The sequence below is a fragment of the Bos indicus x Bos taurus genome, chromosome 9, assembly GCF_003369695.1.
Source record: "Bos indicus x Bos taurus breed Angus x Brahman F1 hybrid chromosome 9, Bos_hybrid_MaternalHap_v2.0, whole genome shotgun sequence".
NCBI lineage: Eukaryota > Metazoa > Chordata > Mammalia > Artiodactyla > Bovidae > Bos > Bos indicus x Bos taurus.
Genome location: NC_040084.1, coordinates 18,686,990 through 18,710,009, shown reverse-complemented (window position 1 = coordinate 18,710,009; position 23,020 = coordinate 18,686,990). Strand labels below are relative to the sequence as shown.

Sequence of the window (23,020 nt, the reverse complement as noted above, 5' to 3'; positions counted from 1 at the left end):
ATTCCAAATAACAGTTTTCATTTATGTAATCAAATTTTCCTTATTTATATAATTGTTAACCTTTCTTTTACTTAAGAGATTTTTTAAAAAAATGTTCCAGTGTCCACTAATCCAGAACAATGTATTTCTCCTTGCAACGTTCCAAACAAGCAGAGGCTGCCAATCCACCACTCAGAATTTTTGCACATGCATACTTCTGACATTAACATGTTCTCAGTGTGACTTCTGTTTTAGTTTTGGATAATTGTAGCTACATGTATCTAGGAAAGGGAGAAATAAGCTTGAAATAGGTGTATCTCATATTGTGTTCTCTTGTGAATCAAGATTTTAAGACCTTTCTCTTCCTCTCTCTTCCTTCATCTTTTTCCTTTTTTTCTCCGTCCTTTGCTCTTACCTCACTACCTGTCATCTAACAAGATATCATATACTTGTACTCTGTTTGTTAAAAGAACTTTTTATGCTTCCAGTCTTTGTTTCAGCCTCTCTGCATAAGAAATTACCTTCAATCTTCTGATTATAAACTTTAGTTATTGTCATTTTCTTTCAGATTTCTGGGATTTTTTTGATTCTGTCTTTCTCTTTCTCATCTATATCTTGGTATGAAAAACATATCTTAAAATTTGTCGCCATGAATGTGAACTTGTCTCTAGCTTGTCATACTCTATTTGGTGAATTACTTCTACATAGTAATTTTTTGATGTGTTTCATGATTTGCTATCACAGGGATATTTGAGATTTGATAGTTATAAGGGAAAGTATATGAAATCATAGAATGTGAATATGCAGGTATAACCACTTTGATTAGCAGATATTGGAGTGCTTATTTTGTACATAAGCACAAAATGTAGACTTCGTCCCTCTTTTTGTCTTTTTACTCCACCTTGCTGCAGTTTTTGGAGAGAGAAAATATACCTGAAAAGGTAAAGGTAGCTAAATAGTTAGAAATGATAGATAGCTTATGAGGAAAGATAATTGGTACATCTAAGGATATGAGGATCACTTCAGGGTGAATGGTCAGAGGAGGAAGAAGTAAGAGAAATACATCAGTAACCAAATAAAAAATGTTAAAGACATGTTCATAGAGTAATTTAGAAAGTTTTTCTGGAATAGATTTTGAAAAATGGGTAATAAAACGAAAAACATAAAGTGAAGTGGCTTGTTGGTACCCTCATATTACTTGTAAACATAATATTTAACCTAGTGTGAGTTAATTGGTAAATTAATTTATAAATTACTTTATATTCCAAAAACTTAAGAGAAAAATAGGTTGGTTGCCAGTGGTAGTATTTCAGGTATGAAATTGGATAGGTGGAAATCTGCTTTCATCAGTGAAATCATAATGAAATATTGTAGGAATGGGTAGTAAATTTGTGAAAGAAAATTATGTAAGACTTGGTGTTTTGTGATGATAAAAAGGTTAGAGCTAGAGAGTAACAAAACTTAATGTGTGGAGAGTGTTGAGCTTATGTAATCTTGACAACAATAATACTATTAATGGAAATAGGAAAGATGTAGAAGAAAACTGATATTTTCATATGTTGTGACATAGTGTTGGGCTATCTTTGTGTTAATGGACAGCCAGCACTGGAGATAGACTACTTGGAAAGGCTAGTTATAGAGAGAAAGAACTATGCTCTTCCATGTAGAAGAACACTGTCTTAACTCATAGAGACAGAGAGGACAGTGTAGCAGGTTTAAACGTTTAGAAGTACAGTTGATGCTTGAACAACATTGGCTTGAGCTGTGCAGGTCCACTTATGTGCAGATTTTTTCATTCATAAATACTACGGTGTACTACCCTAGAATCTGTGGTTAGTTGAATCCATACAGTGCAGACTGTTGGGATAGAGAAACTGCATATATGCAGGGCTGCTATAAGTTATATGTGGATTTTTTGTGCAGAGGTTTGGCAGCCCTCATCTCCTTCATTGTTTAAGGGTCAACCCTTGAACATGTTTAGCAGAATGGGGAAGACATTAGTCTCTAGAAAGTGTGTTGTAAAGACAGTATGCTATTATTGTGTCAGAGAGGCCAGAGGAAGAGAATAAATTTCAAGAAGGACTTGATTAAGAATTTTACTTCCTCAGAGAAATCAGAATATGGGTAAACAAAATAGTGTTAAATTTGAAAATGAGTTATTTATTTTGGTAATATATTTTTCTTTTGGTGAATGTTAGAATTCCTCAAAATCTCTTTTATATATTTACTGGTTTTATCAAGCCAGTTACAACAGTTTTCTTTTTTATATTAACTTATTTATCTTGGAGCCATTTATTCTAAATAGCTATTTTTAATTCATATGTAATAATGTTGCCATTAATTAAAGAATTTTCAGTGTTAAAGTAAATATTTAGAAGTAATCTTTTAAAGTAATTTGATACCTGGATCATTGGAGTGTGATAGTTTCCCTTAAGATATATTATTTATTTACACTTAACTATAGTTGTAGTTAGAAGGTGACCAAAGCATATTTTAATCATAGGTATGACAGCGTCTGTCTCCAGTATCTCATGCACATTCTTAATTAAGTTTATTCTTTTCTGGGTTGATAAGCTTTAAAGGTTCTTTAAACATAAGGAAGGGCTTTCTACAGGTGAAAGTGAAAGTGAAATTGCTCAGTCATGTCTGACTCTTTGTGACCCCATAGACTATAGCCTACCATAGATTATAGCCTACAGGCTTCTCCATCCATGGGATTTTCCAGGCAAGAGTACCGGAGTGGGTTGCCATTTCCTTCTCCATTTCTACAGGTAATTCTTAGCATAAATTTAGTTTCTCAGCTGTTTGATTCTTGGGCTATGAGTCTATCTCATAAAAGTATTAGGGTATTTTTAAAAATTCATAATTTTAAATTGTGGAGTATTTTCTAGGTAAGATACTTGTTCTCTTCTAATCAATAGTATATTTTTTAAAAATGATATATTTTAAAGTGAAAATGTTAGTTGCTCAGTTGTGTCTGACTCTTTGGGACCCCGTGGACTGGAGCCTGCCAGGCTCCTCTGTCCATGGGATTTTCCGGGCAGGAATACAGGAGTGGATTGCCATTTCCTTCTCCAGGGGATCTTCCCGACCCAGGAATCGAACCCAGGTCTCTTGCATTGCAAGCATATTCTTTTCCAACTGAGCTATGAGGGAAATACTAGAGTGAGTAGCCAGTCACTTCTCCAGGGGATCTTCCCAACCTGGGGATCGAACCTGGGTCTCGAACCTGGGTCTCCTGCGTTGCAGGTGGATTCTTTACCATCTGAGCCACCCAAAAATAGACCCTGGTCATAGACTTGGGGTAATTCCATTAAGATGATTCTGCCTAAGAAAGCCCATATTTTAACCATCCTGATTGAGTTCCTTTAGGAATTCATACTTCTTGTACATCTCTGTATGTGTTTCTCACAGTTGATGTAACCTAGACCCTGTAATTTTAGTCTGCATCCTGGTGCTTTTAGGGTACCTCATTTCCAGATTATCCAATTCTTCCACTTCTTGAAAATTAGGTGTAAAGGATTTTAGAATTGGGTAGGACTCTAGTGATCATTTAAATGATCCCTGTCATTTCCCAGAGATACTAAGTGATGAATCCATTACTAGAGGAGAGGTCTTCTCATTCTTGGGCCTCACTCTTCTGTGTCCTTTAAATTTCATCTTTCTACTTCACAAGAATTATGTTAGAAGTTCTGGATTGTATTCTGCCTTGAAAAGGGTATTAGTATTCTTCATTAAGGGCTTCCTGTTAACTCAGTGGTAAGAATCCACCTTTCCATGCAGGAGACTTGGGTTTGATCCCTGGGACAGGATGATCCTCTGGAGAAGGAAATGGCAACCCACCCATTCCAGTATTCTTGCCTGGGAAATCCCATGGACAGAGGAGCATGGACGGCTACCGTCCAGGGGTTGCAAAAGAGTCGGACACAACTTAGCAACTAAAACAACAACATTCTTCATCAAATATGACAGTTCTGTCATCATCAAAGCTCTTAATTTATAAGTTTTTATATCGATTTAATTTTTTCCAAGTTTAATATAAGCCTCTAACAAGATTGTGCTGCTCCTTTCTTGAAAATATTTCCAGAATCCTTCAGTCAGTATGAGAATTTTCCTACAAAGGAGTCATTTTAACTTCTGATCTTTTCATCTTTTACTTTAAAAAAAAACAGAACAAAATATCCTTCGCATAGTTCAACTCCTGTTCTTTAAGTTTTTGCTTTAATAAGTAAATATTGTCGCATTGATTTTCTCAGCTAGTATGAGTTTTATTGTGTGGTCTTTGTTTACGTATGTCCCATAGTGTGTAGCAAGCATGCTTGATATTATTAGGGGAATAGTTCATCTAAACTTTACTTATTTTGAAAATTTGGTGGTTTTCTTTTTCTTTTCTGTTTTTAAACTTATTAGAGCATGATTATAAGTACTAAAATAAGTATATGTAATATTAAATTTTATGTTGACTTACTCTGTTGAGCATTAATATTTCTTAAATATATTTTTTAATTGAAGTATAGTTGATGCATAATATAGCTTCATTTAACTTTATAGCTTTAATATGAATAGAAAGGAAACTTATTTTCTCCCATTTGATTTTTGAATGTAGGTCTCATTGATTTCTAGTTAAACATGCATATTCCAACACTGCCTTTATTATTAAATTTTTTAAGTATTCTTAATCATACATATTCTGACCCTAGTTTAAGAAGAATCTGAAAAAGATTTCTTTTCAGAGAGAAGTATTGAACTCTTTTTTGTGGTTGGCATAGTTAATCATAGCATAAATCATAAAAATAGCTAGAGTATATTTAGTTATATATGTGTGTGTGTGCACTCCATCATGTCCAACTCTTTTGCGAGCCCATGGACTGTAGCCTGCCAGGCCCCTTTATCAGTGGAATTTCCCAGGCAAGAATACTGGAGTGGTTCGCCATTTCCTCCTCAGAGATTCTTCCAGACCCAGGGATCAAACCCACATCTCTTTTGTCTCCTGCGTTGTTAGGTGGATTTCTTAACCACTGCACCACCTGGGAAAGCCCTATTTAATTATTAGGAAAATATTTTCCTACTTTGTTTCAACTAGAAAGCCTAGACGGCATTTTGTAGTTAGAATTGTTTATTATCTGAGGACCTTTTCCTAAAGATAAATTTGGCATTTTAAATAAGATGGTGATGGGCACCTTTTCTAATTGGTTTGTAAATAGAGCAGATCTATTTTCTTTAATGAATAGTTAATCCAAATAATGTACTTTTGAAATACAATTTCATATTCTCCATAACTCTGGAGTTATACAGATGGCTTATCCCAAGAAAATCAGTACCATTGTGCCATATTCATAATGGCATGTGTTACTGTATAAGAAAACAGTGATCTTCAATAGGATTGCTATTTTTTTCTTTCCTTTTTTGAAAGTTCACCTCTCCCAAGTATTCTTTTAGAGATCTTCTCCTAACTGTAAACATTGGTAGATAGCACGGATATAGGGTTGATTAATCCTTGTGACAACTTCCCTCCAAGCACCCCAAAAGAAAAATGTAGAGCAGGATTGCCTAAATGTTATATGAAGGATGCTATACGTAGGAGTGTCTGTCAGATATCCTTTAGCATTGCTGAGTCAGACTTGCAGATCTTTTTCTTCCTCTGTTCTACTGCATACTTAGAATTGGAAGCATTTATTATGTAAGATTTATAGAGTAGTTGGGGTTTTTGGTTTGTTTTCTTTTTGTCGTCTATGAAATTTTGAAGGAATTGAGGCAAATAAAATATCACAACACATGATGAAGACATTTTTAATTCTTTGGTCTTGATCCTCTTAGTAAAATTCTATTTGGAGGTAAACTTTGTTCGTGTGATTAGTTATGCATTTATAACAGTTCCTGTAACATTTTATTTCCCTAGACAGCACTGAAAAATAGAGATGTGAATCCAGTCATTTCTACTTGTAGCCTTTCATGTTGTAGAAAATACAAAGCTGTCTGGCTACTAACACACTTAGGCTGATTTGGAGAAGTAGTTCTTCTCTTTCTCAGTTTTGAATAGTTTTAAAGGAGAGTTAGAATCAGTTCTTTCCCTCTGTTATCTTATCCTCCAGGATTCTTCACAACCAGGAAATGATCCTGTTTCACTCATTCATTTTCTTGCTTTCATGTATATCTTTTAGTGTATTAGACATAGATTGTTTCACCAAGTTTCTTTCATGTGATTAAATTTTAAGGAAAGTTATTGCTTTTCCATTATTATCACCATTTAAAACAGCATTAGTAAGCACCAGTGTCCTCATTCCTTCTTTTCAACAAGCCAGAGGAAAAACCAGTTTTCTTTATGAAGTAAATAAACCTGTTTGTTGTACTGTGGAAACTTCTTAGGCAGAGCCCTTCCTTTTAGAACATTTTCTCTTTTGACCAGAATGCAAACTTGCCTCGAGAAGTCAACTGTTCTTCTGTGAGAAGTCAACTATTCTTCTGAGATTTAATTTCATTCTGTACTTGGTGAACTATACATTCATCCCTATGCCATATTTTTAACACTACAGAAAATTACCACTTCTCTCTTTTCCAAGCATTTACTGGGATTTGGGGATATTACTAATGAAACTCAATTTGTTCTAGATCAGTGGATACCGGAACAGAGAGGAGGTATTTCTTACCTGATAATGTGTGTGTGTTCCGATTCTGCTAATCCAGAAATCCAGTCACATTTGTTGAAAATCATCCTTAGTTGTTATTTGTTAGGGAGTCAACTCCCTATTTTAGTTGTTTTCTGAAATTCAGTCCCTAGATGTGCTTTAGATAGGGTAGAATTTTTACTCTTTCAGAACACTGCTAAAGAAGTTTTCAACTGGAACATAGTCTGAAGAAGCACTGAGAGCAAAAAATTCAGAGTGGTGATTGGCCACCTCTGTTTGATTGACAGGTTGCAGGGAGAAACCCATTCGTTCTGGATTAATGGAACTGGAAAACAGAAAACAATTATCAGGTAAAAAAAACCTTTTCTTTAACCTTTGAAATTCACCATTTAAAAAATGAGTCAGACCATCAAGGGAATTTATTACCAAAAATAAAAATTTAGTGTCTTGTGAGCAGTGATCTCTGGCTATTACTTCAAGAGTTACAAAAATCACTACAGTTACTCCACATTGTCAGCCTTTGCTGAAACGGCTTGATTAAATACAGATAAGATGGACTGTAAGGTGCAATTACGTTTTAAATCTGGGTTAAAGACATGAAGCAGAATTCTATGGGTGGGGGAGAATGGTGGTGTTCTGTTTCCTGACTTGTGTCTGGTCTATGGATAAAGCTAATACATTGGTTTTCGAGGCTTTTAATCTGGCACTTTTCATGAATATTCACAAATTTTGTACTATACTGTGTTTTATCTTTACTTCAATAGGATATATACTTAAATATCTTTTACCATAGAATTTTAGTAATAATAGTCACCAATCACTTCTTTATATTTTAATGGCAGTTTTCTGATTGTTGGTTAAATACATTTCAGATTGAAGGCCAAGGACATGGTGCAGTATTTGACTGCAAATGCTCTCCTGATGGTCAGCATTTTGCATGCACAGACTCTCATGGACATCTTTTAATTTTTGGCTTTGGCTCCAGTAGCAAATATGACAAGGTAGAGTATGATGATGCCTCTATATATCTATTCCTTATAATTGTTTGTTTGCTTGCTTTTAAATCCATAGATGTATAGGGATTATATTTCATGGAGGGAAGTTATAATTTTTATATTTCAGAAAAAATAACTTTTACTTAGCCAGCTAGAACAATCTAGATAGCAGTTCTTAGGTTGGGGTATATAAGATATATCATATATATATATATGGGAGATGTTCATAGAGGGATTTGTTGAAATTATGTAAAATGTTTTACTTACGTGGATAATATACATTTATCTGGGTACAATTTTGTGGCTTTTATGTGGTTCTCAAAAAATGTATGGCCTACTTTGATGGTAGCTAATTTTTAAAAAATAAAGATCCTATCTGAGATTAGTGACTAAAAGATTTAAATTGTTTATTTGTGGTAGAGTGGTTTAAAATGTTATAATAAAAATGGAAGTTCAGGTGTAAGAAGTTCTAAATTAAATGATAAAATTTTGAAGTTAGATGTGTTAGGTATGAATTTTTATTTCAGAAATTTTAGAGATGTTAGTTTTTAATATTATTATATAAACCATGCTTACTATATACTTATGGATTTTCTTAAATTGTATTAGTTTGGTTTCATTGAAGAGTTTAATTCAAAGAATAAATTGATTTTTCATTGTAAAATACTAAATCAAATGACCATGCATAGTCATTTTAAAAAACAAGATAAATCATGGTAGCTCTGGGAAAGTAAAGGTACTGTTGAAAGATTTATGCCTGCATTTAATTTTACTATCTAATTTCAAATTACGTTACTTTTAATGTTTTTTATGAATATAATCTCTTCCTGCTCAAGGGAAAATTCATAGTATCTACTTTCCTAATCATAAAATTTAATGCAGAAAGTACAGATAAAGATTTATTTAAAATTAACTCTAGAAAATATTATTCTTTTATATTGTTTAATACCATGATTTATATTTAAATGTTTGCCTTCCATTAAAAATCTATAATGATAAATTTTTCTTTGTCCAATCTTTTATGGGTCTTTCTTTTTATAGATTGCAGATCAGATGTTCTTTCATAGTGATTATCGGCCCCTTATCCGTGATGCCAACAATTTTGTGTTAGATGAACAGACTCAGCAAGCACCTCATCTCATGCCACCCCCTTTTTTGGTTGATGTTGATGGTAATCCTCATCCATCAAGATACCAGAGATTAGTTCCTGGTCGTGAAAATTGCAGGGAGGAGCAGCTCATCCCTCAAATGGGGGTAACTTCCTCAGGTAAATGATCATTTGAATAGACATGCAAATTTTCCTTTTGAAATCTTTTAAAATGGATAATTGGGTAGAACTTTGTTTTTAATTGTTTTGAACAAATGAGTAAAATGATTTTTTATATTCTTTTAAAAGTTCTTTGAATAATACTTAAGTATTGTAAGACAGTTAAGCAACACTGGAGGTTTAATTAATTTGGGGCTGTATCTATTTATAACCTTCTGGGGACTAATAGGGTACTAATAGGGTAAATCTGTATTTGGTATGGGATGAGTCAATTCATTTATTCATTTCGCAACATACATTGTAAATCTCTGTCCCTGACACTTGCTAAGCTGTGGTATTCAGTAGTGAATTAAATGCATTCCTTGTTCTTATGGAGTGAGATAGGTTTGTAAACAGTTAATAAACAAATATATAGTTAATCATGATGAATGTTATTAAGGTGAATAATATAGTGTGGTGTGAGAGAGCAAATAAGACTAGATAGCCTATTCACATTGAAGATTGTTTTAAGAAGTGATCAACTTTTCAAAGTTTAAAAGCAAGGTAGGAATGAAAAGTGTTGCTGTTTTGGAGAGTGAAAGTTAACATTAGTTCAAGATTCGAATGGGAGTTGATTTTCTCATCACTTTCCTCATGTTGACAATAAGAAATTTGTTGAATGAAGCAGTAAAGGTTTTTGAGAAAGTGAGTAATCAGGTTTGCCTTTTTTTAAAAGAAGATCTAAGATTAAATCCTTGTTTAAATCCTTAACTGGATATATGACTTTGAACAGTTATTTTGGTTTTCACTTACAATACCACTAATTCTACTTTATAGATTACCACTTTATAGGTATTATTAGTTCTACTTTATAGACAAAGTGGAATTAATAATACCTATGGACCTGTGATATTGTAAGGATTTTGAGTACCTGAATCATGGTAAACACTTAGTTAAAGTTACGTTGTCATTGTTATTTTTAATAAATTAAATTTGAAGGGAGTATGTTTCTTTTTTTTTTTCTTTTTTTCCTCTCTCTCCCCTATCATTTACAGTTGCTCGTTTTAGGTCTTTTATTCAAGCAAAATTTGTGTTTAATTCTGGACTCAAAGTGAGGTTGATGAATGACATGGTTTGAAGTATCCTTAGCATTTTTGTGATTTACATAGGACTGAATCAAGTTTTAAGTCAGCAAGCAAACCAGGATATCAGCCCACTGGACAGTATGATTCAAAGACTACAGCAGGAGCAAGACCTGAGACGTTCTGGTGAAGCAGCTATCAGTAATACCAGCCGTTTAAGTAGAGGTAAGCAGGGACTATTTTAAGTGCAATATTTAAAAAATTAAAACAGTCTAAACCTACAACACTAGAGAAACAGTTTAACAAATATAGTAAATCCATGATATGAACTATTTGACTGCCAAAATAAGCATAATCATGATTTTGAAGAATATTTAATGACCTAAGAAAGTGTTTATAATACATGGTTTCAAACTATGGACAATGAGTTTTTTAGTAGGTATATCCTTACAAATTTCTTGTAATGAACATGTTTAACTTAGAAAAATGTTTAAGTTAAATAAAGTTCTTGAATACATTTCTTTGATAGTGGAATACATTCAAAACCACATTCTTGAACATCTCACCACTCTTATTGTTGTATATTACTAAATTTTAGAGAAATTTTAAAGCAGACTTATGAACTATGAATGTCCTTGGGTTTGTCTGTTTTTGCTTCTTACATGGTTTTCCCCAAAACATACAGTGGGCATTTTTTAAAAACAGTGATTTTACATCTTTGGAGATAGTCAGTAGTTATGATTCATTAACTTACCTGATCAACTAAATAACCTTATTTTGTTTTCATTAAGCTTTGCTTGTGGTTTAGTTCCTGATTTGGTAATTTGATTATTTGCCATAGTATGAAGTTTCATGTGAAAGATAGTATGGATTTTTTTTCTCCTGGTATTTTTTTTGGTTTGTTTGTTTCCTGTTACAAGCTAATGGAGAAATATCTCTAAATAGAGCTTTCTATATTAATTTTTGCTCTTAGGCTCTACAAGTTCTACCTCAGAGGTTCATTCACCACCTAATGTAGGACTAAGGCGTAGTGGTCAAATCGAAGGTGTACGGCAGATGCACAGTAATGCACCAAGAAGTGAAATAGCCACAGAGCGGGATCTTGTAGCTTGGAGTCGAAGGGTGGTAGTACCTGAGCTATCATCTGGTGTAGCCAGGTAAGGGGAGTTACGAATTTGTTTGTATTCATTTTGAGTTGGTCTTCAGAGTACCTTTCCAGCTCTAATTTGTCTTAAATTTATCTGAAAAGAGCTAATGTTTTAAACTATTCATGACTCTGGAGAAAAGTTAAATTTCAGTAAATGTCCCTTCCTAGGATGATTCAAGTAAATGACACTTATGGGGGTAGGAGTTTTTAAGGTGAGTGGGAGGAATTACAAATTTGGCTTGAACAAATACATGAGATTTTACCGAGTAGCATATTTGAACTTTAGTTTGTCTTGCTTAATTGTATCTTAAAACACATTTCATAAAGTTTGTTACAACTGAATTTTTTATGGATTTTACTAATCATTCACACCAAGTCATTCACAGGCATAGTGAAAATACATTATTTATTGATAGGTTATTACTGATTTTTTTTTACTATTGAAAAATATATGTGTGTGTGCTCAGTGGCTTCAGTGATATCTGACTCTTGCAACACCATGGGCCGTAGCCCACCAGGCTCCTCTTGTCTATATTTTCAAGGCAACAATACTGGAGTGAGTTGCCATGCCCTCCTCCAGGAGATCTTCTCAACCCAGGAATCAAACCCATGTCTACAGCATCTCCTGCATTGGCAAGCGAGTTCTTTACCAGCTGAACCACTGGGGAAGCCCATTTAAAAGTATACCTGTAAAATTAAAAAGTCTTGATTTAATGTAATCCTATTCTCAAGGTCATTGCTGTGAGAGAAGTTTATATCCAATTCCTTTTGATTCTTTAGTAATGAAATACTCATGAAGTAGGTCCATTTGAACCCCAACTAATACTTACTGTATATTTTAATACTGTACTATAATAAAAAAGATTAAATTTGATTTTAGGATTATCTAGTTCTTAAGAGAGTAATTATATAGTTAAAATATTTTAAATCTGATTATGCTTTTTTGATTGGATGATACTTCAAATTTGTTTTAAGTTTTAGGATTATACACCTGAAGTTTAAATTTGAACCATAATTTTATCTGATGACAAATACACTCAGATGTTCTTATTAAAAATTAACTCAGTGTATTTTTAGTTATATTGATGTCTACTTGTTAATTACAATGTTAAGGTTTGAAGAGGGTACAGTAAGTAACACCCATCATTTTAAAAACAGATCTGACTACTTGAAAAATGACTCAGAAGAATAAAATAGGAAATCAGAATATTACTTCTGTTATTGATATAGCTGTGAAGAACATAACTATCTGCATGAACGTTTGCTTCCTTATACTGAACTTCAGTACAGGTAGCACTGGGCCACGGTATTTCTCTCCATGTGAGGCAGTGGTTTCCCTTTTTAAAATGCAGAGCAGAATGTATACATTACAGGCAGGCGTAGAACTGGGCCATTCTAAAATGGATTTTCCTTCTGGAGCATCCTAGTGAAATTGGTTCACTCTTCCTACCACCAGCAACGCATGCAAAACGGTGCAGCCCCTCTGGAACAGTTTGGCGTTTTCATAGAAACCTAGACTATCACAAGATCCATTGATTGCACTCTTGGGAACTTAACCCAAAGAAATTAAACTTATTTTAACCCAAAAACCTCTACACAAATGTATAGCAGCTTTATTCATAATAGCCAAAACCTAGGAATACCCTAGATGTCCTTCACTGAGTGTATAATCAAACAAACTACAGTATATCCACACCATAGAATACGACGTCATTAAACAGAAACGGCCTGTTGGTACACATCTTGATTGAGTCGTGAGGGCTTTATGCTGAGAATCCCCGTTTAGGGACTACTCTTGACATGTCAAAAGTATAGAGATAGAGAACAGACTAGTGGTTGCTAGACACTGTGGGGAGCAGGGGCTGAGGAGAGGAGAAAGGTGGATATGATCATTAGCAGGGCACTCAAGGGAGCTTTGTGGTAATGAAAATGTTCTGTATCTTGACTGGGGCAATGGATACAGAAACCTGCACGTGTGATAAACTTGGATAGAACTAAACACACACACACATATGAGTAGCATAAAACTGGGTGATTCTGAATATCAGTGGGTTGTATTCAATATCCAGATCCAAGTTATGATGTTGTACCATAATTTTAGAAGATACCACCTTTGGAGGGCACTGGGTAGAGGATACAAGGAACCTCTCTGTATTATTTCTTAGAACTGTGTGTAAATCTACAATTATCTCAATAAAAAGTTTAATTAAAAAAAAAGAAACAAAATTAAATCCAAGGCTGTTCTTTTCACAAGATTTAAGTTCATTCATTTCCACTCAGAATTCCAGCTAGCTGCATTAGAGGTTCTGCAGTTAAGTATAAAATGACAGCATTAATTCACCCCAGTAATAAAATATCAACATTATAGGGCACTTCCAAATTTGAATATTAACTTCTTTCCAACTGTGTTAACTCCAGGGAAAAATTAAAGTTCAGAGAATAAATACCCTTACAGTTCAGAAACTTTGAAGTTTTAAGGAATTAAAATTCTAAAAAAATTCTCTTGTCCTTGTGAGTTCAGGTTCTATGAAATTAAACTTCACAGTTAATGTTCCTAAAAACTTCTGTACCTCAAATTCAGCTTGATACCTGGATAGAGTTGAAGTTTTTTCAGTGACTGAGGCCTGACCTTCCTTTCATCAGAGAGAATGCAGTTCTTTCAGGGCTTCAGGAGTTAATCGTAGATCTCCCTCAAAGATCTGTTGTGCCTCTGTTTGTTTGTTTGTTTGAAGATTCCAACTGTCTCTGTGACACATTAAGATTATCACAGCATAAGCCCAACACTGTCATAATTAAATTCTGTTTTTAATGTTTGACAGTGTTCTGAGATCCTAAAACTTTATTTGCCAAAGACCATAGCAGAAAATGGTAGTATCAAGTTCAGGTGGACAGATTCTTTCTTTCCTACTGGAAAGACATCCAGTCATTTAATACTAAATGTCCAGAACTCACAGTCTCTGAATTGAAGCTCAGAAATCTTTATCACATGCCTAATCTGAAAAGAAAACATTGATGCCTGACGTTTCCTTTGGGGAGAAATCGGTTACAGAAATTATAGATTAGGATATGTGGCTTTGAATTCTCTTTCAGTAGGCAAGAAGAATGGAGAACTGCAAAGGGAGAAGAAGAAATAAAGACTTACAGATCAGAAGAGAAAAGAAAACACTTGACAGTTCCGAAAGAGAATAAAATGCCCACTGTCTCAAAGGTAAATAGTGATTACTTGGATGTTTAATATTTGCCTCATTAATATAATGACCATTTAAAGGTGGTTTTGTAATTAAAGATGTGAACATTATAGACAGGCTATTTACCTAATGAAATAAAGTTAACATAGTTAATTCTCAGTTACCTTTAGATTATCTTTGAATCTTTATACATGTCATACTTTCTAGTGTACATTTGTCTCAAATTCCAATTGTAATATGCCTGTTAAATCCAATACATTTATACCTTAATCCTAAGCAAGATCCTTTTTTAGTTTTGCCTTTGGTGGCACACTCTAAAACAGTGTTTTGGTTTAATTTTTTGCCTTTTTTTTTTTTTTTTTACTGTTTTGCACCAATGTGTTATTGCAGATAATCAAGTCAGCTATGCTGCTATAAATAATAGTTCTAATTTTCTCCATTAAGAGAGGTAAATTGTCCCTCTTAGTTTGCCCTATTAGTTTTTCTGTCATCCTACTGTGGAAAAAATTTTCAGTCCAGTGGATTTCAGTCGGTTATGCCCTAATCTGGAGGAGAGACGGACTTAACTGCTGGAGTATCAAAGGATGACTGGTCTCTTGACCCAGCTTTGTACTTGGTCCTCTTATTTGAGCTCCTCAGATGTTCTGAAGTAGTCTCCTTTATTATAACTCTCTCTTCTGTTTTGTAACCCTTCACAGAACTCAAGTAGTCCTTTGCCACTTTATGTTTTCCTGTAGGTAAGAGTATCCTATAAGAGTATCCTACCTTGGCAACAGTAGGACCCCGCCCTGCTAGAATTTCTGTTAGTATAGTTTGAAATAATTTTTTCTTTTTTAAGTTTTTTGTTGGTTGTGGTGGTGGTTGTTTTCATGGTGGCCTGAAAGCATACCTATTTTTAGTTTCCTTTCTTCTGACTCCAAAGATGTGGGGACATGAATTCGTATAATGATTGTGAGCTAGTGCTACCACTTTTATGGATAGGATATGGTAATATCTATAAAATTAAAAGGATGTGCTTATCTTTTAATAGTGCTTCTTCAGAGACTTTTTTAGAAAGGAAAGGATTGATGTGAATGTATGTATGTTTGTGTGCATGCAGATATTTATTGTCTCTGGTGGCAAACACTGAAACAACTTTAGTGTCTCTTGGTAGAAGAAAGGTAGGATGTCATGACATATATACATGGAATATTATACAGTTTTGTTTTTTTTTTTAAGAAGTTAGAGTTCACTCCATTGCTGTGGAAAAATACTCATGATGTATTTGTTTAGTGAAAAAAAGCAAGTGTAACAGTAATATTTATAACATGACCTCATTTTTGTTTTTCACATTTTATGAGAATGGAGAAAGGTTTGAAAGCACTTACCATGCGACTAATAACATTGATAATCACAGATGTACAAATTGTGAGATGCTACCTTACACCTCAGAGTTGCATTAATTTTTTCCCTCTAATAATAGAGGGTACTGACTGTGTAGGGGAGTTGTATAAGTTAATGCAGAAAAACTGTTTAGAAAGCAGTTAGAAAGTTGATTTTGACAATAAGTATGGATGTGAGAGTTGGACTATAAAAAATTGATTCTTTTGAACTATGGTGTTGGAGAAGACTTGAGAGTCCCTTGGACTGCAAGGAGATCCAACTAGTCCATCCTAAATGATATCAGTCCTGGGTGTTCATCAGTCCTGGACTGATGCTGAAGCTGAAACTCCAATACTTTGGCCACCTGATGCAAAGAGCTGACTGATTTGAAAAGACCCTGATTCTGCGAAAGATTGAGGGCAGGTGGAGAAGGGGATGACAGAGGATGAGATGGTTGGATAGCATCACTGACTCAATGGACATGAGTTTGGGTGGACTCTGGAAGTTGGTGATGGACAGGGAGGCCTGGCGTGCTGCGGTTCATGGGGTTGCAAAGAGTCAGACAAGACTGAGCGACTGAACTGAACGTGGTCCCCAAATGAGTGTCTTAAAAATATTTTTCTTAAATATTTATTTCCCTTTAGGGAAATGTATTTCTCTGATATAAAAGCCTTGGTAGGTGGTCAAGGTCTGGTTTGATGGCCTCTGTGTTAGGAACTGAAGCTCTTCAAATTTTTCTGATTTTCTTGTGTGTGAATTTGACCTCTGGCCTCAAGATAGCAGCATTTTCATATAAGGCTGCAGGAGGGAAGGCAATTTCATTAAGGAAGGTGCAGAAGGTACACGTGCTCTCCTGATGAAAGTTTTTTGAACTTTTTCTGCAGCACTGTACCAGATAGCCTGTTGCCCAGAATTTAGTCACTTGAAAGTCTGACAGTGAAAATTTCATTTTCTGTGCAAGAGGAGGGGAACAGATGTTGGTTGACAGCCGGCTTTTTCTTCTGCATTAGATATAAGTCATGTTCTTTGACTTGGAATTTATCCTAAAGAAATAAGAACTGTGGATAAAGCTTTACAAAATGAAACAAAAAGCATTTTTAATGAAATAGTTTTGAGTAGGTAAATAATATTTATGTTAAATGAAAGAAGCAAGATCTATTACATTTTTAACATACTCAAAGCATATGAGATACAGTTGAGCATCATTTCCTTTTTTATAGCTTTTACATATTTTCGCAGAACTACAGAACCCTTCAGTAATTCTTTTAGAGAATATACGTGGAGTAAATTTTGAATGTTAGCATGAGAAGATTCACTTGGCTTTTACAAGTAATAGCCCCAACACAAGTAGAGCTACAGTGCTGGAAAGACATGACAAGACTGGTTGTGGGGAGAGCTGCAAAGTGGAAGGGATGGAGGGGCAGGGATGCTTGGACTTGGGTTTGCAGTATCACAAGTCTTGAGGTACACACCCATCCCCCCATGCATATATACAGATGCTTTGTTTAGAAGACAGAGCAAGACCTAGATTATTTTTTCTTTTTCCTTCCCTTCGAAAGTGCCATCCAGCACAGTTGTGAAACCAGAGTCAATCATATTCAGATACTCAAAATAGCATATTATTCTGAGAGAGAGAAGAGACGATATTGGAAGCATGATATAGCAACAAGCTGTTTTGGGGAGTGTTCTGTTGGAGAAATTAGGATGAAACCTGTTGTCCTTGAAATGGAGAATTCAGTGGAAGAGTTGAATAGAATAGTATCAAACACTGAAAAATGAGTTAGTAAGTTGGAATATGAAGTTGAAGAACTCTTCCAGAATGTATCAACAAGGGATAAAATAATGGCGAGAATGAGGGAAATGTGAGAACCATATACATATATGTGTTTTTGTAAATGTGTGTGTTGTATACACACATACATACACACTAGAGGTATGTAGTAAAAAAGCTTTATTTAGTAAGAATCTTCGAAGAAGAGAAAGACATACAGAGGGAGCAAAGAGTTGAAAAAAATAATGAACCAAAATTTTCTAGAAATAATCTCCAAGCAAATGCATAGTATGCCAACTAAAATAAAGAAAAAATAATGTAAAATATAAAAATATAAAACCTCAGGTGAGCATATTATAGTGAGATTTGAAAACATCTAAAAGGAAATATCCTGGAAATTTCTGGAGAGAATAAGAGAATTACCTTAAAATAACCCTGAACTTGACTGATTTAGTTTTTGTTTGGTGTTAACAGAGTGGGTTACACTGAGCACCCTACAGCAAGAAGAGTTAAGAAGGCCTTAAGGAATTGATTCACATTAAGAAAACTATCTGCAACCCCAACACAGTAGTGTTTGTGCCAGTTTCTTATTGGAATGGTGACAATATGCTGGAGCCACGTGCTAATAACATGTCTTGGTTCGAGGGTTGGAAAGTCACCTGTAATGATGGTAATAGCAGTGGAACAGTGAAGCTTAAAGCTCTGAATGGCATCCTGCCACCAACTTGTCTGACTGACAAGCCCTTGGTGCCTGCCCCTCCAGGTAGAACCAGACCTGTCCCTGTGGGCCAGTCTCAGACTGGGGTTCTCAAATCTGGCATGTGGTCACCTTTGCTCCAGTTGTCATTACAACTAAAGTGAAAAAAAAAGGTCTGTTGTGCAGTTAAAGCCTTGAGTGAAGCTTTTCGGAGGACAGTGTAGACATCAGTGTCAAGAACATGTCTGTCAGAGATGCTTGCCATGGCATTGTTGCTCCTGAGAGCAAAAATAACCCATCGATGGAAGCAACTAACTTCACAGCTGAAGTGATTATCCTGAGCCAGCCAAACCAAGTCAGCTGTTCACCTGTTCTGGATTGTCCACAACTAACATAGCTTGCAGGATTGTTGAACTGAAGATGACGATGGTCACTGTTCTGGGAAGAATCTTGTGAAAGATAGCCCCAAATTCTTGAAAGGTGTTGATGCTGCCTGCCACTGTTGATAGGGTTCCGGGCAAGCCACCTGTGTGTTGAAAACTCCTCTGACTATCCTCTGGGTCGTTTTGGTATTTGTGAATGAGACAGAGATTTACTATGGTGTCGTCAAAGCAGTAGACAAGAAGGCAGCTAGAGCTGGCAAGGTCACGGTGTGTGCCCAGAAAGCTCAGAAGGCTAACTGAGATCATCGCCAATACCTGGCACTCCAGCCTTCATCAGTGGTGGAAGAACTGTCTCAGGGCTGTTTTGTCTTGATCAGTCATTTAGCAAAGAACAATTAATGATAGCAATGATAACAAAACCTTGAAGGAAAGGAGAATGTTTTGTGGACCATCTGTTTTTCTCTGTGTGGCAATTTTAAATTAACTGCTTTTTAAAGCAGTACTTTTTAATGGAAACAACTTGACCAGAAATCTGTCACAGAATTTTGAGATCCTTGTAAAACAATGAGGGGGGTGGGGGGGAGGGGGGAAAGTGAAGATATAATTATAGGTTCAAAGGAGTTAGGATATAAATAAGAGGTTCAAAACTATTTTCTGTTAGCACTTTGAAGATAATGTTCCTTTTTTATTGTATGATTTATTGCATGGTGTATGTATAAGTCTGACGTCAATCTTTTTTTGGAGGTAATTTTTAGTATTTTCCATTTATTTTTTATGTTCTTTAGTTGGGTTTCTTTTTCAGGTGTAAATTCTTGAGTTTGTTGAGTTTTTTGATGTCTGTAACTGTGTTGGACTTTCATTTATTTTGATTATTCTTAGTTGTTTTCTCTGCTGCAGAAGACTTTCCCCACATTTGCTTCCCACATTTGCCTGCAGCAGGAGAGAGAGAGCCAGTTACCTTGGTATCCAAGCCTCGTAGCGACCAGTTAGCTTTGTGATCACTGTTTTGTTTCCTAGTTTGCTTCTGCCTGTCACTTATGCCTCACATTCTGAGGTCCTCTTTCCTTTATCTGTTTTACAGCTTTGATGTGGATATAAGAGATTTCAATGTTAGACTTAGTCTGTTTTTATGAATCCTCAATCAAAAAAGGTTTTTATAACCTATCAATCAGCAAGTGAATTTCAGCCTATCACTAACCTGTGTTTTAGCTTAATGTTAAAATACTTGAGCTGGTATTACAGTCTGTTGCTGCTGCTGCTAAGTCGCTTCAGTCGTGTCCGACTGGGCGACCCCATGGACAGCAGCCCACCAGGTTCCTCTGTCCATGGGATTCTACTTATGTGATAATCTTAAACATGAAAGAGAAAAAAATGTAACTTTTAAAAAGCATTTTCTTTAAGCATACTGTAAATAAATTGAATTTACTTTTTTCCAGAATCATGCTCATGAACATTTCGTGGATCTTGGAGAATCCAAAAAGCAGCAGGCAAATCAACACAATTACCGCACAAGATCTGCATTAGAAGAGACTCCTAGACCTTCAGAAGAGATAGAAAATGGCACAAGTTCTTCAGATGTGAGAGCTCAGCACATTCATAAATTTCTGTTTTCATTTTGATTTGTTTTTTAAAATATAACCTGTATTCTTTGCATCCATTGATATATTTGTAGATGTAGCTCAAACATGGTATGTCTAGGTCTTAAAATGACAGTGATAGCTGAAGACCATAGTGTGTGTTCAAGGCATGGCATAGTTACTCATAACCTCAGGTCCACAAAACAAGTGCATCTGAATTAATTACTCCCATTATGAGGACTCTGAAGTGCAAAGATGTTTAGCTTACACATTTACCTAACTATTAAATGGTAGAGTAAGGAATTAAACCTGGGTTCCTTTTACTCCAAAACCAAGCTTTTTAATACCATAAAGCTCTAGTCTGTATAATACAACTGATGAATAGACAGTCAGCAGTTTTAGTTACTTTATAATCTCTGTACCAATTTATAGCTTTCTCAATGTAGATTTTAAAATACTCCTTATGTATAAGTATTTTCATAAATACCATTGTCCCCACACAATTGTATATTCTTTCAGCAAAGACAGTCCATTTGCCTTTATAAATCAAGCTTGCTTAGATGTACAACTGTCTTTCTTCTGCCCCACTCTCCTTATTACCCTTCACTCACAGTTAAGTCAAAGACTGATCTGAAGTGTTGACAGCTATATGCTTTCGAAGTCATGTTTTGCAGTGGCAGGCATGCGTGGGGATTCTCCACATATATTCTCTATGGACAGGGTTATATTAGCTCAAACTGAGAGTTTCTAACCATAATTTAAAAGTCTCCGCTGGCTTTAGGTCCTAGTATAGCCAGAACAAAATGATATTTTTAATCTGGCAAAAAGAGAAAACATACTCTTTATATAAACTTGACATTTAACAACTTAGATATACCACAAAACATAAAATATGTGTGTGCTAGTTGTTTGCATTATAAAGTGTTTTATTTTTGAAAGATTTATAGTATCCTCTTAAATAAAAGTTTCTATAAAATTTTAAAAATACGAATCAAGTAAAACTGGATTTCCAGGTACAACTGTTACATAAGAAAATTACAAATTCTTTCATTTGTCTTCAAAACTAATTTGTTTTTACCTTAAGTTTGTAGAGGAGAACAGTGAGAACAGAATATCACCTTTGGCACAATATATCATTTAAAAATGAAACCGTCTTGGATTTCTTGGTTCAAATATTTTGTAATTCCATATAGTACCTTTTTGTATTTAGAATATAGAAGTATGTTTCTGTTCTTCCTCTTTAAAGAAGTAATATACTAAAGGTGGGAAAAATTAGATAATTTGTTTAGTTTCTTTTCAGTCCGTGAGCAGAGATTGTTTGCTAAATATAATTTGCTTTTAGATTTTGATCTTTACATATTTGCTTGATTTTCAAAGCTCTGTGAAAGTTGAGGAATTACATTCTTCATTTTTAAGACATGATAATGGGAAAATTTTTCTCCCCAAAATGTTATATTTGATTAGTAGAAGAATATGTTTCATTATCCTCATGAAATCTGAATACGCCCAGTAATTTAAACATGAACCATTCTTGTTAGAGTGGGTTTAATTAAGCTTTGAAGTAAAATGACCTGAGTTCAAAATAGGCTTTGTTGCTTATTAATTGTGCTGCCTTGGATAAATTTCTTAGCCTGTTGAAGTTTTAGTTTCTTTTATTTAAAAACCTATTTCCCTAGAATTAGTATTACGCTGCTAAGTTGCTTCAGTCATATCCGACTCTGTGTGACCTCATAGACGGCAGCCCACCAGGCTCCCCGTCCCTGGGATTCTCCAGGCAAGAACACTGGAGTGGGTTGCCACTTCCTTCTCCAATGCATGAAAGTGAAAAGAATTAGTATTATACTTGCTGGTTAATAGAGAACCAAAGATTTCAATATGTTAAAATAATGAGATAATTTTTAAAATGGTAGGATAGTGTAAATAGAATAAAACAATGAAACATATTTCAGAAATCACTTATAACTGGGGAAAAAAGATCTGTTTCCTCTCACCAGTCACTGTTTTGTCTAGATCAAATGGGATGATATATACAGAGTGCTTAGAACAGTTTCTGACCTATTAGTAAAATCTTAATTAATATAAATTGCTATTTTTATTGAAGCAAGATTTTGTGACCACAAAACAATTTTTATAAAGAAAATGGCTTCACAGGTAGTAGCGTGTGTTGACCAATGAATATTTGCTAAAGAGAAACAGAGTGTTTGGGTAGTTTTTATCTTCCTTATGTGTATAAAATAATACCTGAATTGGAATATTCTTTTTTACATGATAAAGCTATTTTAATAATAATTATAATAAAACCTAAAAGTTCCTAAATTTAAGTTCGGTATCACCCAATCTAGAAGTTGTGTTTGGAGGCTTTAAAAAGTTAATCCATCCAAGAGATTGCTCTGAATCCATTATTAATAAGTATTTATCTTTGAGACTTGTATTTTACAACTAATTTAAATCAGATTTTCATAAGATATCCTAATATGATTCATACTACTGGATATCACTGATATTTTCTATTAATATAATCATATAGAATGTTATTCTGTAAAACTACACAGTAAAATATGTATTCACTATCTCTTAGGAAGGTGAAGTTGTTGCTGTCAGTGGTGGAACGTCTGAAGAAGAAGAGAGAGCTTGGCACAGTGATGGCAGTTCTAGGTAATTTAATGAATTTTTTTTTTCCCCACAATTACTATAAATTCTTTAGAAAGGTAAAGATTCTTTTCTACCAGAAACATAGTTCAGAGTCCCTTTGGGTTTAAAATTGTAACTAGATCTACAAAATGATGCTTTCAACTTTTTTCCTCAGTTGATATTTTATCTTCTGAATGCTGTTATTATTTGTAATACTGAACCACAAACTAGTTTCATTACTGGTTTTGAGAAATACTTATGCATTAAGTTATGAAAGTAACGAGATTTTGTAGAATTAACTATCTTTTATAGTGAAATTTGTTAAATGCTAGTAGT

At 34.5% G+C, this 23,020-nt stretch overlaps 1 protein-coding gene across 5 annotated transcripts in view; it reads left to right on the top strand.

Moving 5' to 3' along the window:
* The window catches only part of PHIP (pleckstrin homology domain interacting protein), a 128,407-nt gene that overhangs the window by 64,843 nt on the left and 40,544 nt on the right, over positions 1 to 23,020 (top strand). For 4 of the 5 annotated variants that reach the window (XM_027550985.1, XM_027550984.1, XM_027550982.1 and 1 more), the window contains exons 16-22: positions 7,478 to 7,606; positions 8,642 to 8,867; positions 10,016 to 10,153; positions 10,902 to 11,085; positions 14,166 to 14,283; positions 19,913 to 20,053; positions 22,632 to 22,708. In XM_027550985.1, the coding sequence (XP_027406786.1) occupies positions 7,478 to 7,606; positions 8,642 to 8,867; positions 10,016 to 10,153; positions 10,902 to 11,085; positions 14,166 to 14,283; positions 19,913 to 20,053; positions 22,632 to 22,708 (1,013 nt within the window). The remainder of the gene's footprint in view (positions 1 to 7,477; positions 7,607 to 8,641; positions 8,868 to 10,015; positions 10,154 to 10,901; positions 11,086 to 14,165; positions 14,284 to 19,912; positions 20,054 to 22,631; positions 22,709 to 23,020) is intronic. The other variant, XM_027550983.1, reaches the window with a different exon arrangement.